The sequence below is a fragment of the Prunus persica genome, chromosome G2, assembly GCF_000346465.2.
Source record: "Prunus persica cultivar Lovell chromosome G2, Prunus_persica_NCBIv2, whole genome shotgun sequence".
NCBI classification, from domain to species: domain Eukaryota; kingdom Viridiplantae; phylum Streptophyta; class Magnoliopsida; order Rosales; family Rosaceae; genus Prunus; species Prunus persica.
In genome coordinates this window covers 25,615,324-25,628,821 of record NC_034010.1, presented here as the reverse complement: position 1 = coordinate 25,628,821, position 13,498 = coordinate 25,615,324, and the positions used below count along the sequence as shown (strand labels likewise).

General features: G+C 36.9%; 3 protein-coding genes and 1 non-coding gene across 4 annotated transcripts; 2 read left to right on the top strand and 2 right to left on the bottom strand.

The window, feature by feature from the left end:
* On the top strand, window positions 3,281-6,646 carry LOC18785039 (ubiquitin-conjugating enzyme E2 7). The gene is made up of 6 exons (XM_007218445.2): window positions 3,281-3,488; window positions 3,636-3,738; window positions 4,079-4,176; window positions 4,282-4,382; window positions 6,031-6,108; window positions 6,246-6,646. Exons 1-6 carry the CDS (start codon window positions 3,434-3,436, stop codon window positions 6,321-6,323), a joined length of 513 nt encoding a protein of 170 aa, XP_007218507.1. The 5' UTR covers window positions 3,281-3,433; the 3' UTR covers window positions 6,324-6,646.
* Window positions 7,486-9,597, top strand: LOC18786521 (CASP-like protein 4C1). The gene is made up of 3 exons (XM_007218392.2): window positions 7,486-8,522; window positions 8,890-9,025; window positions 9,120-9,597. Exons 1-3 carry the CDS (start codon window positions 8,293-8,295, stop codon window positions 9,339-9,341), a joined length of 588 nt encoding a protein of 195 aa, XP_007218454.1. The 5' UTR covers window positions 7,486-8,292; the 3' UTR covers window positions 9,342-9,597.
* On the bottom strand, window positions 9,866-12,329 carry LOC109947700. The gene is made up of 2 exons (XM_020558539.1): window positions 12,093-12,329; window positions 9,866-10,320 (listed from the first exon to the last, which is right to left on the bottom strand). The coding sequence occupies exons 1-2, from the start codon at window positions 12,306-12,308 to the stop codon at window positions 10,207-10,209; spliced, it is 330 nt and encodes a 109-aa protein (XP_020414128.1). The 5' UTR covers window positions 12,309-12,329; the 3' UTR covers window positions 9,866-10,206.
* TRNAR-CCG lies at window positions 11,766-11,838 on the bottom strand. Its single transcript has one exon. It is a non-coding gene; the product is annotated as a tRNA-Arg (tRNA).

Below are 13,498 nucleotides of genomic sequence, written 5' to 3'. Positions count from 1 at the left end.
TAGGTTTTGATTATATTCTGATTTAGCTTTTTCCTATTCAAAGTTGGTTGGCTGTTTTGCTTTGGGTTCCTGTTATGCTTGTGGTTGAGTTGAACTTGTCTTAATTCTCAAGTCCAAGCCAGGTCAAGTATTGGTGTGGCCTACAACTGCAGGCACCCCCTTAGCTAGCCTGAAATATAGACATGTAAGCTGATTAAGTTTACAAATTTTCTGAGAATTTGGGGTAGTTGCAGTTAGTGATTCATTACAAGCTCACAATGCGATCTCCCTCTCGAATGTTAGAAGATATCTCAAGTTCAAATCTTTCGTCTGTGAAATAAAATTTTCAGACTCCCTCTATCAAAACAAAGAAAGCCGGCCATATTCTATAGACACCCTTTCAACCATTCATTTTTCTCCTAAGCTCGTCCTCAAACACAACCTTTTTGGTTGGCATAGTGGGTTGGGTTACTATGGAATCTGGATTCTCTTTTTCAAGGATTGGCACAAGCTAAGAAAGAAACAAGATCCTCCACTTTCCTTGAGCAGAAAAGGAGGTCTTACAAGATATGACCATATCTTATATATTCATGTCTTATATATTTGCCAAACTACAAGTCTACAAGTTGTGAAGTCAATCCAATTACAATAAGGCCCTTAACTCTAACAAGTGCCTTTTGTTTGATGCTCTATTGTTCAGAAGATTGCAAGTCCAAATGAGTTATAAATGTTGTTCTAACTTTTCCTCCTCCTTTACCTACTGAAGAGAGAACAAAAAAAAAAAAGTACCAATCAGAATAAAGTGATGCTCGCATTGCAATTCTTCGATCTCCCACCGCACTTTGTGTGCTAGGTGCTACCATAGGCTTCTCTTTGCTCATTCAATGGTGCTACCATAGGCTATTCTTCAATATGAAAGCTAATACAGATTGACAATCGAACTAAGCAATTATGAATTATATATCTTTTTTTATACCAACATATTGGAGGAGGGGAATTTTTTCACACACAAATTGTCAAGGTACCATGGGGGTTCGAACTTGAGATCACTGATCTGCAAGTCAAGTCCATTTCCACTAGAATAGACCTCATTGGCATGAATTACAGAACTTCGAACTGAAATTGATAGACTAAAGTCAAGGCATTTAAAAAGAGTTTTTCTATTTAAATCCCACATTTTTCTTTGATCACCTCAATACTAAATCATTAGGCCCTTAAGTTTTATTATTGTGTAATATCCAACTTAATACTTAACCCTAGTACATCTATAGACACACCCCAACCCTAGTACATCTATACACACACCCCACCACTCTTCATATTAAGTTTTAAAAAAACACAAACTCCTATGCACCATATTGCTAGATTACTCATCTTTTAATCCAAAAAGCCTATTATACTCTCATCTTCTCTTCACAAACCCTAAATTGGGATTGTGAGAGTAATATAGATGGATAGGGATGGAATGGATATTACGAATTCCCCTGGCTTTGCGTTCCTTCCTCACCTCTCTCTCTCCCTCTCTTTCTTTTATTAACAGATTTCTTCCATGCTTATACTGCTTGTTTTTATTTATCTCCTAAATTGACATAATGCCCTTAATAATATAAACATAGTGTTCACTGCATCCATGTACAACATATAAGTAATAAGAAAATATACATCAAAATACCATGTACTAGATCCGTTTTCCAGAGCATAACAAAATTCTTGATGAAGAACGACTACACTTGTAAGCTATTACTTGTAAAATATTTAGGGTGCAAAAGAATAATTATGTAGTAATGTCTGCAAAATGCTGGTATGAAACTGCAAGATGGACTTGAAGATCTTAGGATTCGGGTGTGGGATGTGAGGTTGATGAGTTTTTAAATTTTTTTTTCTTTTCTGATGGATGTGTATTTGGGGGTAGTTTGGGAAGAAAGTGGAGTTTTCTTAGAAATTGTGAAAATTTGAATTAGAAGTTGGAGTAAACAAAAAAAAGTGTGGGATTTAAATAGAAAAACTCTTTTAAAAAGAGACATTGCGTTTCCATTGTTATGGCTCTCTTGTTTATAAAGGTCTTGACTGTATGCATTAGTGGCCCAAATTACCTTTAGGACTCCAACTAGACTTGATCTTCATAGTTGTTTGATGTCTTTCAACCATTGACCTCTTATGTATTAGGACTTTGCTTGGCACGAGTTCTTTTCCATTATACATTCTAAACCCTAGGTATTTAATTTATTTTTTGAGAAAATCGGGTGTAGTATCGTGTCTCTTTATCTTTCTATATTATTAAGAAAACTCATCTCATGTGTCTTTATTTTAAGTACATTTTCTTGCTTATAACAAATGTAATATTAAACTTACAAATTACGGGTAAAATCAAAGAAATTTTTAAATATTTTGAGTACATTATGTGGCTGGTGTACCATCCAATACACATAGAACATGTGAAATTATTCTCCAACTTACTACATTGCTTTTTATGACATGTGGTTGGCTGTATTGGAAATATTCCACATGTCCTATGTCTATTTGATGATACACCAGCTATGTGGTCTACTCGGAACACTTAAAAATTACTCGTAAAATCATTTATTTATATAAACGATAGTCTAAACAATTAATGATATGTTTACTAATCCGTAATCGGATTAGGGGGAATTGAATTGAGGAGGAGTTGGATTCAGGAGAACTAGATTCCGAATTCCTATTGAAATTATTTACTAAATCATATGGATTGAGGAGAGTTAGTGTAACATCCCATATCAACCAACGAAGAAAGGGTAATGTGTCTTATATGTACATGCCCACCTCCATCTAGCACGAGGCCTTTTAGAAGCTCACTGGCTTCGAAATCATGGGAATCCCGAAGTGAAGCGAGTTAGAGCTAGAGCAATCCCAGAATAAGTGATCCACTGGGAAGTTGCTAGTGAGTTCCCAGAAACAAAACTGTGAAGGCAAAGAGGGGGGCCCAAAGCGAATAATATCGTACTACGGCGGAGCAGATCCCGAAAAACATATAAATTTTTCATAATTAAAATTCAATTCCTAATTAATAAACACACTATAAATTATTCTAATTTATAAAAGAGAGATTCGAATTTAAGTGCAAGACAACAGATTTACTGCTATGAACAAGTGACCTATCTACCAAAGTAACTTCTAGTAGACAAATAGGTTTAGATAGTAATTCGTATTTATAAGCTTGCCATCACAAAATTACAACTTACAAGGTAATAAGTGGCATTGGTAAAAGTGTTGACTTAAATTGTTGGGTTGATTATTTATTTATTTATTTATTGTATAAGTAATTGTTCGATTGATTCGAAACAAAGAGTTGAGCGAAAATTAAAAATTCGGTGCTCTCTAATCTCACTGTCTCTATATATAACCCAAACTCAAAAGCAGCCAAGCCATCCCCTCTCTCTCTCTCTCTCTCTCTCTCTCTCTCGTCTCTGCGTTTTCCATGGCTACGCAACCTGCGTCCCAAGCCAGTCTCCTCCTTCAGAAGCAACTCAAAGGTCGCACCATAATCTAAATTTTTCTTTTTCTTTTTCACCGTTTTTGGCAATTGGACTCATTTTGGATTTGAACCATATATACTGATTGAAATTTATACTCTGTTTTTTTAAAGAAAAAAAAGTTTAAATTTTTAATTATTTATGTAGATCTCTGCAAACACCCAGTGGATGGATTCTCGGCTGGTTTGGTCGTTGAAGAAAACATCTTTGAATGGAGCGTCACAATTATTGGCCCACCCGATACTCTCTAGTATGTAGCCCGATTTCGTTTGTTTTTTCACCTTTCTTTGAGACATGGCTTTCATTATAATCAAATTCCGAGCTTTGTGTTGCTGTGCATGTTTGTATTTCTTTAACATGCTGATTTCTTTTTCATACGACTGTATGGGTTTGTTTGAATTCATATGTTTAGTTTTGCTCTATCATATCCGGGATTCCGGGTTCTGATTATTAATGGAGCTGGTCACAAAATTCACATATTTTACTGTGGTTCTTAGTTTTTGGGCAGACCTATAAGCCATTTTCATGCATTCTTTGAACCCAAAAAAAAGTTTTGGATATTTGGTTTTATCATAACTCCTCTGCTGCAGTGAGGGTGGTTTCTTTAATGCCGTCATGAGCTTCCCTGAGGATTACCCGAACAACCCTCCTACAGTACGGTTTACCTCAGAGATGTGGCACCCCAATGGTAACTACTGTATTTTGCATATTGTTTTTTAATTGAATTTTCTATATTGCTTCTCCCCTCTAGTTGATCATGGTCATGCTTCCTGAAAGTTTCTATATATTGCAGTTTACCCTGATGGGAAGGTTTGTATTTCAATTCTTCATCCCCCTGGTGACGATCCAAATGGCTACGAGCTTGCAACTGAGCGCTGGAATCCAGTCCATACGGTATGGTCTTAAGATGCCAAGATGCATTATCTCATTCTGTCATTATTTATGTCTTCTGTGCATCATGTGGAATAAAAATCATGTTATTTTCTGGCTCTTATGGTTTCACTTGTTTCGCTGTAGTCGTAATAGTGCAGATTTAGGGTGCAGAGTTTGCTTGCAACTGTATTACGTTTGTGATTATCTGAACTGAATCAATTCTGTAGTTTATTGTGCATTGAGCTTTCCCCTTTCTGTTTAAAGTGTATAGCATTCATGTATTAGAAGGCTAAGTGTTTGGATGAGGAATCTGTCATTCGGAGTTATGAGTTGCACATTGTTTTTGGATAAAGAGTGAAAAACTTGGAGATCTACACATATGGTAACTGATTGAGTTTGTGTGTGTCGTTAATACACTGACTTGACCATCTGATGGCAGTTATAATTGGCAGTGCAGCTTGGTGGTGGCTAACTGTAAGGGCTGAAATTAGATCACTGCAGGACTGAATTGTACAATATCCCTGTGGATCTCAACCTAAGCCCATATTGAGGTGCTTGTTCCTAAACCCTAGCACAACTCTAGCTTAGACAAGATTGCTTGAGTTGGGTTCAGGCTGATTATTATATTGTGCAGTAATTTTTTGACCTGCATGATGCATTGGAAACTAATGCATTGCTCAATTGGCGAAGCCCTAATTTTTAGTTATTCTTGTGTGTACTATAGCACCATGAACCTCTTGTTAGTTTGCTGCGTGTTCCTTCATCTCAAGGAGAGATTTTATGAGATAGGACAGGCTTATAGTAAGTATAGTGAAATCCATGCTTTTTGGAGGAAATTCATCTGTTCTTATTTAAGTGGTCCAGAAATGACAGATTGAATGATATTGTCTGAACATTCTGTAGGTTTCAATGGGGAAAAGTGCTCAAATGAAGAGTGTAAGGGATAGCAAAGAGGGAATGCGGCATCTGGATCACATATGATAGTTGAATTTTCCAATGATGTACTCAGTTCCTACATGAGGATTGAGCCTCATTATTTCAACCTGATATTTAAGCCTCAACTCTTGCCTCATTTTTGGAGGTCTGTGGCTTTTTAACATTGGACTACTTAGTGTTTTAGGTGCTTATGACAAAGTCGGGTTGAATAGTAGGGTTTTAATTAATGGCACTGGTGGTGGGAACAACTCCAACTTTTACAAGGCAATGTAATCAGTTTTTTTTTTTTTTTTTTTTTTTTTTTTGAAGTGGGGATGCAAAAGGGTGAAGGATTCGAACAGCGACTTTGGAATGGTTGTAGGAAACAACCATTTCTACTGCCTCAAATATAGTAGTATATACTGAAGATCATGGTGAACTGGTGATGCATTTGTTTATATATGACTCTGTTTAACTGAAAAGATTATTGCTATGCTTATGCTATATTATCAAATGCACAGCCCGCAATCAATTCTTTCCACATAAATTTTAGAGATGCATGACTTGATTAAACAGGTTGTAAATTGTTGATTTTTCACTTTTAACAAAGTTTGCTTTGGTTCTGGTTTACTCATACAAACCCAATGTGCCAGGCATTTTCTTATATTTTTTATGCATCCATATTGTTCTATGAATGTAGTTACTGTGGTCCTATTGTTGAGGTTCTACTGACAAATTTGCTGTTAACCTGCAGGTTGAGAGCATTGTTTTGAGTATAATATCAATGCTTTCAAGCCCTAATGATGAATCTCCTGCGAATGTTGAAGCTGCGGTTGGTGTTCTACTCCCCCCCCCCCCGGGCACAATGTTCTTTTTTTGTTGATTTCATCAACTTTTTTTTTTTAATGTCATGCAAAATGCTGGTAGCTTGCTAATCTGCTGGCACATGTTGTTGATTATGTGTTGCAGAAAGAATGGAGAGACAACAGGGATGAGTTCAAGAAGAAAGTAGGCCGTAATGTCAGAAAGTCACAAGAAATGTTATAAGTCATTACAGAACTAGCTAGAGATCATGCGGCCAGAAACACTTTTAAGTTTTGTTCTGTTTGAGGAACGTGCTGTTTTGCAACTAGATCATCCAATGAATACTTATGTTGCTGCACCAGTTCAGGGAAATAGATTTGGATAATTATAAGGTTTATATATTTTGATTTTTCTTCAACTCGCGCAGGTGTTGTTGACTTTTGTGAATGCTTTATGTGGTTTTTTTTATATATTAGTGGTACTTTGCAAAGTCAAATATGAAATCAGGATTAAGTTAGTGAACTTGGAATTTTAATGTCAAATTTGGAACCCCATCATTTGATTGACATGTTTGAAATCTTTACCTGATCGTTGACTAACACTGTTTTGCTATTCTCGTTTCATATAAGTTTTTTTACAACTGAACAGATTATGGCCGTCTCAATTACGTTAAAAACAAAATTAAAAAAATGTGAAGTTGGTGAGCTGAGAATTGATAACACTCGACTTGAAACGACTTTGAACAGCGTCTACCTGCCAGTGCCACCAGTTCATCATCTTTCTATCTGTCACCAATTTAATGATTGTCACGGGAAACTTCATCAAAGGCAAAACTGATTACATTAAATTATTAAAATCACACACATTACATATACCAGAGAGTATTTGCAATGCAGATAAAAACAGAGGAAGGAAATTCTAAAAATGATGTAACAAGGGTTGGATTGGAGTGGATTTGGATGTGAAAAGATTTTGTTTGGAAATTGTAATTGTATTGATTGGTTGCAGGGCAGGGAAGATTCTGTCATGGCATTGGTGGGTGTACAAGTAAAACTGAGACTTGGTGCATAAGATTATATGTCCTCTTTTCGATCTCTATAGAAGAAACCCAAAAGATGTTGTAGAGAAAAAGAAAGAGTTTTTCTATTTAAACCACACAATTTCTTTGTTCATCTCAATACTTAAATTATTAAACTCTTAAGCAATATAGAAGACGGTATTTGAGGTTGCTCTTTTGATATCCCTTCATGAATTATCTAATAAGCAATGATCTCATCTTTGGAAACTACGTCAGTCCTTTGAGAATCAGCTTTAGACACTGTTTCAAAGGTTTCTTTGATTTCTTCTTCAGTTTCACCAACATTCAACTATTCTGGAGCCAATTCAGAAACTTTGAGCTCCTTGGGCTCTTCCTTGTGCAAGATTGTCCCTTCTACTGACCTCGTAACATATAAATCTCCCCCATTTTCACTAGCTGTCATTTTTATTTTATTGGTAACAATGTTTTTATTTCTTTATTTTTTTACTGGGTGTGTATTTAGGAGTAGTTTGAGAAGATAGTGGAGTTTTTTTAAAAATTGTGAAAATTTGAATTAGAAGTTTGAGTGAACTTAAAATATGAGTATGAAGTGGACAAAGAGAAGTGCGTAATTTAAATAAAAAAACTCAAAAGAAATACCAAAAAGAAAAGTAAAGAAAACAGAAGAGAGAGTAAAAGCAAATCTGAAAGCCCCTCGCATTACATTACACGACCCCACACACTCTTCCTGCCTCCTCCGCAGTGTCTCATGTCTCTGCCTTCTCCTGCTCCTCCGTCTCCCTCCTCTGTTTATTTATTCTCTCTCTCTCTTGCTGTCTTTCCAAAGCACACCCCTTTTTAGCTTTTCCTTGCTTTATCTCTCTCTCTCTCTCTCTGCGTATTTCTCTTTCTCACACTCACACTTTCCTACTCTCTCTTTTTTGGTTGGTCTGCTGGCTTATGAGTCTTATGTCTCCATAGCCCTCTCTCTCATATCACTCATTAGGCCTTATCTCAAATTTTCAAATTTTCCCATGGAACTCTCGCCTCATCGACCCGTGACTGCTTCAACTCTCTCCCCTCCTCATCTCATCTTCTTCTCCAAAAACCCACACGTTTTTTCCCCATGATTTTGCACTCTGAACCACTCTCCTCCACCAACAACAACACAACAAGGAGACCAATTCACCAACCATGCACTCTCCTCCTCAGCAGCCTCACCGGAACGGCGAGACGACGCCGTACCCGATCCCCAACCATCCCTTCCACTCCACCGTCTCGCTACGGAAGCTCAGGCGCTTCAACTACCTCATCCTTGTCTTCCGAATCGCCTCCTTCAGCTTCTCTCTCGCTTCCTTCATCTTCATGCTCTCCACTTCTCGCGGCCCCAACTCCCCTCGCTGGTACCACTTCGACGCCTTCAGGTACTACTATTTCCAATTCATTCATATTTGAAGTTCCTTAATTTCACCATCAGTTTTCTGTCTTTTTTTCAATCTCTCACTCTGTTTGGCTGCCGAGAAATTCACTGCAATTCCGAAAGAGAAAAAAAAAAAAAAACAGAAAAAGGTGAATTTTTTTGAAATGAATGGCGTCGTTTAGCTCAATTTTCAACACATGTCCTTCGAAAAGTAAAGCTAATACTTCTTCGAAGAAAGATTCAATTTTTCTGAGTCAACATAATGATGAAACAGAATAGGAATTTGTTTTGGGATCGAGTTTGCTGCACTTTCTCAGTAGCCAAACAGGCAAGACATTTTACTGGAAAATTAATTGGGAAAACCTGGACAGATTGGTAGTGGGAGCGAATGCAATAGTGGCGCTCTACTCTCTCTTCGAAATGGTGGCTTCGGTTTGGGAAATCTCCAGAGGAGCCACTGTCTTCAGCGAGGTCTTACAGGTCTGGTTCGACTTCGGCCATGATCAGGTCCTTCACAGCCACTCTCTTTTAGCATTTTAATTAATTAGTGTTAAAAAGTTAATTAAAAGGAAACTTAACGGGAGGAGATGTGATCGTGTAGGTGTTCGCGTACTTGTTGCTGTCTGCGGATTCGGCGGGAACGGCGTTGGCGAGGGTTTTGAAAGGGAGGGACACGTGTACGGCCTGGAACGCGTTCTGCATACAGGCGGACGTGGCCATCGCCCTGGGCTTTGTCGGGTTTCTGTTCCTGGGCTTTTCGTCTCTGCTCTCGGGTTTCCGGGTCGCCTGCTTCATAATCAAGGGCTCTCGTTTTCATCTTTAGAGAGAGAGAGAGAGGGAGAGTACTGCTGAGGGAATATTTGGGTGCCTCGAGGTGTTGAGTTCTTACTGTGTGGCCGTACTCTTGATTTTGAGACGGAATGACTGATGACGTGATGTGATGCGGATGTGGTGTGTTGGCCAGTGGGTGCGGCTTTTTCAATTTTCAGTGTATTTTCGCGGGTCTGTGTGTGTATAGGAGAGTCATGTATTCTTTGCTTATGGATTTCACTTGCTATCAATATGCATGATTATCGGGAGATGGTACAGTGCGTGTCGAAAAATTTCTAACCGTTGATGCATATAAAACCTATAAAAATCCACTCTCGAAGGCGGTTGACTGCCAATAGCAAATTCAATTATATAGATGTTCTTTGCATGGAGAATTCATTTGAGTAAATAAAACATGATCACATTCGTAAATAAAAGTTAGGATAAAAAATTGGTGCCGCCGTTATCATTGAATTGATTTCATTTCATCAAGTACTAATATTGAAGGTTTGAGTGGTAGTTAGAGGGTCTTTTTCACTGTCCAAGACAAGATAAGAATCCATTTCACATCACAAAACATATGATTACAAAAAACTATTTATGAAAAAAAAAGGGGAAGACCTCAGTCATGTCAAATAGTTTCTAGACATAATCCATGTCATAAATATAGAAACTGTTAAGTACATTGTAACTTCATTAGTTTCTAGACATAATGGGAAGATGATGGTTGTGTTGAGAAGTAGCAAAAGTATCAGCTACATCAGACTTCCATTTCAGCCTGTTTAGGTATGCTAACAAAATTGAAAAGCCACATTGTGTCATCTACGTTTTTCCGGGAGTGCCATAAGGTCTCTTCATTAGCACAAACAATGGCAGTTTCAGTTGCCCTCATATTTTGGGTCTGCCGTCACATAATGATAGGCAATCACCAGAACAAATATGAAGATGCCAAGAAGGTTGGCAACAATCCCCAGGCCTTGATCGTCAATCATCTGTCAGGAAGACAAGCACAACCCAGTAAATTAGTATTGTACTACAGAACTTCATATCATTTTCTGCAGTGGACATATTTCATGCTTACAGCACAATCTATATCACACACCATACAAATAATTTATGAATATTCCATGTAAATAGTGCCTAGCAGCAATTATAACAAAAACGTTTTGTACTGCTTTCCACAATCCTCACTCAAAAGCTATAATTGAATTCGCTCAAATTTATGCAGTAGTCAATTGGAAAAGGTATAAAACTGCAAGGGGAAACCAACTTTGTCATGGAGATCAATCTTAGTGGATCGGTTACCTGTACGTTGCCTGAATACAAACGCAAGGTCGGGTGTGTGTGTGTGTGTGTGTGTGTGTGTGTGTATACGGTATACCTATGCATCTTCTAATGCCCAATTACACAAGGAATAACAGTGAAAATGAGGTCTGAGAAGGCATGCTCAGATATCAAATTTTTATTAAATAATCTCCAAACTAATTTACCCAAATTTTAAACTAACCAGATATCTACATAAATGTTGATAGTGTACAAAGGCACTTTGCTTCATAGCAAACATCAAACCATGACCAGAGGAATCTTTACTCATTGGGAATATATTCCTCTATCAGGCCTCTTTTCGAAGAATAAATTCAATCATATCATTCCTCTATTCTGCTTCCCTTTGTTGAATGTTTAATTCTATCCAGAGTGGGTTCTCTACAATCTGAATAATAATCCTCAATGTCTAGCTTAGAATGGCAAAAATAAGATCCGCTTTCAGCATCTTGTCTTGTCTTATTCACTAATTAAGATATTTTAGTATAGCATACACAACAATTCCAGGGTAGTTATTGAAAATCAGAGATGCAGTACGTAAGAAGTAAGAAAAGAACCCAGCAGTCATGTACATATTAAGTCACACCTAACACTATTTGGCTACTTTCAGCACATTGCTTGTTCATAAAACTTCACCAATGAAGATGGGAATCTTCAGTCTCCTGGTGTGAACATATCTTTATCATATCCAGAAAAAAGACTATCTACTCCCATCCTTAGTAAATATTCTCTCTCTCTTTTATCTATAGCTAGCATCAACAAAAAAGTACCCCTTTTTTCCTGGATACCTTAATGTTGTGTCATCATTGTAGATGAAGCTAAAACATATGTTCAATGTGACATAGCCATATACAGAATAACTTGGTAACCAGAATCTTCGGAACCAAACATTTATCTTCCATTTCTTTAAAGGAATGAAAGCTACTAAGACAACATATTCTCTCCAACCCACCAAAAACAGTTATTGTCACTAACCAGTAGCAAATTAGCAGTGTCTTTTTCCATTTTTTCTACCCAGAGTAAAAACAAAACTCTAAATTGTCTTCCAGTGAGGAATACAAATTACCCACAAAACTTTCAGAGGAAAAAAAAGGAAATTTATAAAGAGGGTAGACGATCGCAGTGGGATTCGAACCCACGACCTTTAGATCCGGAGTCTAATGCGATATCCACTCCGCTATGCGATCATCAAGTACTCGATACTCCAAAACTAATGTCTTAAACAAACTTATGAATGTGAATTGATTCAGCATTGGAAAAAAAAAAAAAAACTGAAAAAGCACCAAATTGCTAGGGTTTTAAACTGACCAGTGACCACGACAGAGAAATCGAAATTCCAACTACATGCTATAAACTCGTTAACGATCTGAAAATGGGAGCTTCATATTAACGCTACGTATATGCACACATATGATCTGCATCAGACGGAGAGAGAAAATACCTTCGTGAAGATAAAATGCGAAGACACCTGAAGCTGCGAACAGATCGTCAATGGCAGGACCCAACTTTGAAATGTAACCGAGATACGTAGGTGGAGCGGAAAACAAACCGCCTTTTTATTCACCTTCTCGCTCCGACCCGAAACACCAAAAAAAGTCAACTTATGGCCCGAATTGTTGGCCCATTTAAATACGGACTTATGCACCAACCAGAGCATGTTAGTATGGGCTTGCGGCCAAACTTTTATGCCTTGCTCCTGATAGACTACCGTGGTCCATGTGGGATGTTGAATTTCAATTTTAAATTAAAGTTTTTGGGGAATTTAGTGTTGAGCATAAAGAAAAACAAATGGAATGCAAATTATAATAGGAGAATTATCCGATAAATATTTAAGTTAAGAATTGATTCATATTTTTAATTGAGAATTTATCAAAAATAGTCAAAATTTGATCCCTAATTTAAAAAATGTCAATTTTTGTAAAAAAATTCAAATATAGCAGAAAACTTATCTAAATAGACACAAACGTCCTCAAATTTAAAACCCACATAAACCTATAAAAAAAACCTTATTAAATAAAACTTTGGAATATTTCCTTCAAACACTTTTCCAATCACCTCTCCATTTCTTTTTCATTTCTTTTTTCTTTCATCTTTCGTTTGTCTCCAGCATCACTTCCCTCTCTTTTCCTTTTCTTTTTTTCTTTTTTCTTCTCTCCAACTCTCTTTCCCTTTTCTTCTTCTCCCGTCTGCATATCTCTTTTCTTCTTCTTCTCTCCCATTTGTCTCCAAATAAAATGTATGTATTTGGCAACAACAAAAAAAGTATTTAGAACCAAAAATTCAGAAAATGATTGAATCAGTGCACAAGTATAATTTCCTCCTCTCACTAAATATATATATATATATATTTCACATAACTTTAATTCTTCAAAAATTGTCACACATTTAGAGGTAGTCTGTAGAACAAAAAAATTCAATAAAACAATCTACATTAAAAAAAAAAAAAACTTAAATATTCATTCATTACAATTCATAAAGTTAAAGAGAAAAATATAACACCACTCTGTCTATGAGGTAGGATGAAGTGCAATCGGATTCTTGCAAGTTTTTCGATAATGGCCAATTGAACTACATAGTGAACACTTACGTATTTATGGTTCTTCTCCTCGTGATGGGATTCTCTTTTCCTTACGCCTGCCGTGCCTTCTTCGTGTAATTGGTGGTAGCACAATTCTATCTCGTATATCATCAGGCACCACCCAATCTGTTTGAACCCCAACTGGCCATATAGGTTATGCATACACAATTATCAATGAGTTTGTAGTATAATATTTTGAACATATTGGGTATCATGAAATTTGTCGATGCCTACATGCAGCACAAGCATGTGCACATGGTAGTTGGTCA

Coding starts and splice junctions, on each gene's coding strand:
- LOC18785039 (XM_007218445.2), top strand. CDS start 3,434: ATGGCTACGCAACCTGCGTCCCAAGCCAGTCTCCTCCTTCAGAAGCAA. Junction 3,489..3,635: donor CCTTCAGAAGCAACTCAAAG/GTCGCACCATAA, acceptor TTATTTATGTAG/ATCTCTGCAAACACCCAGTG. Junction 6,109..6,245: donor CTGCGAATGTTGAAGCTGCG/GTTGGTGTTCTA, acceptor TATGTGTTGCAG/AAAGAATGGAGAGACAACAG.
- LOC18786521 (XM_007218392.2), top strand. CDS start 8,293: ATGCACTCTCCTCCTCAGCAGCCTCACCGGAACGGCGAGACGACGCCG. Junction 8,523..8,889: donor TACCACTTCGACGCCTTCAG/GTACTACTATTT, acceptor AAACCTGGACAG/ATTGGTAGTGGGAGCGAATG. Junction 9,026..9,119: donor TCGACTTCGGCCATGATCAG/GTCCTTCACAGC, acceptor GTGATCGTGTAG/GTGTTCGCGTACTTGTTGCT.
- LOC109947700 (XM_020558539.1), bottom strand. CDS start 12,308: ATGCTCTGGTTGGTGCATAAGTCCGTATTTAAATGGGCCAACAATTCG. Junction 10,321..12,092: donor CGCATTTTATCTTCACGAAG/GTATTTTCTCTC, acceptor TCTTCCTGACAG/ATGATTGACGATCAAGGCCT.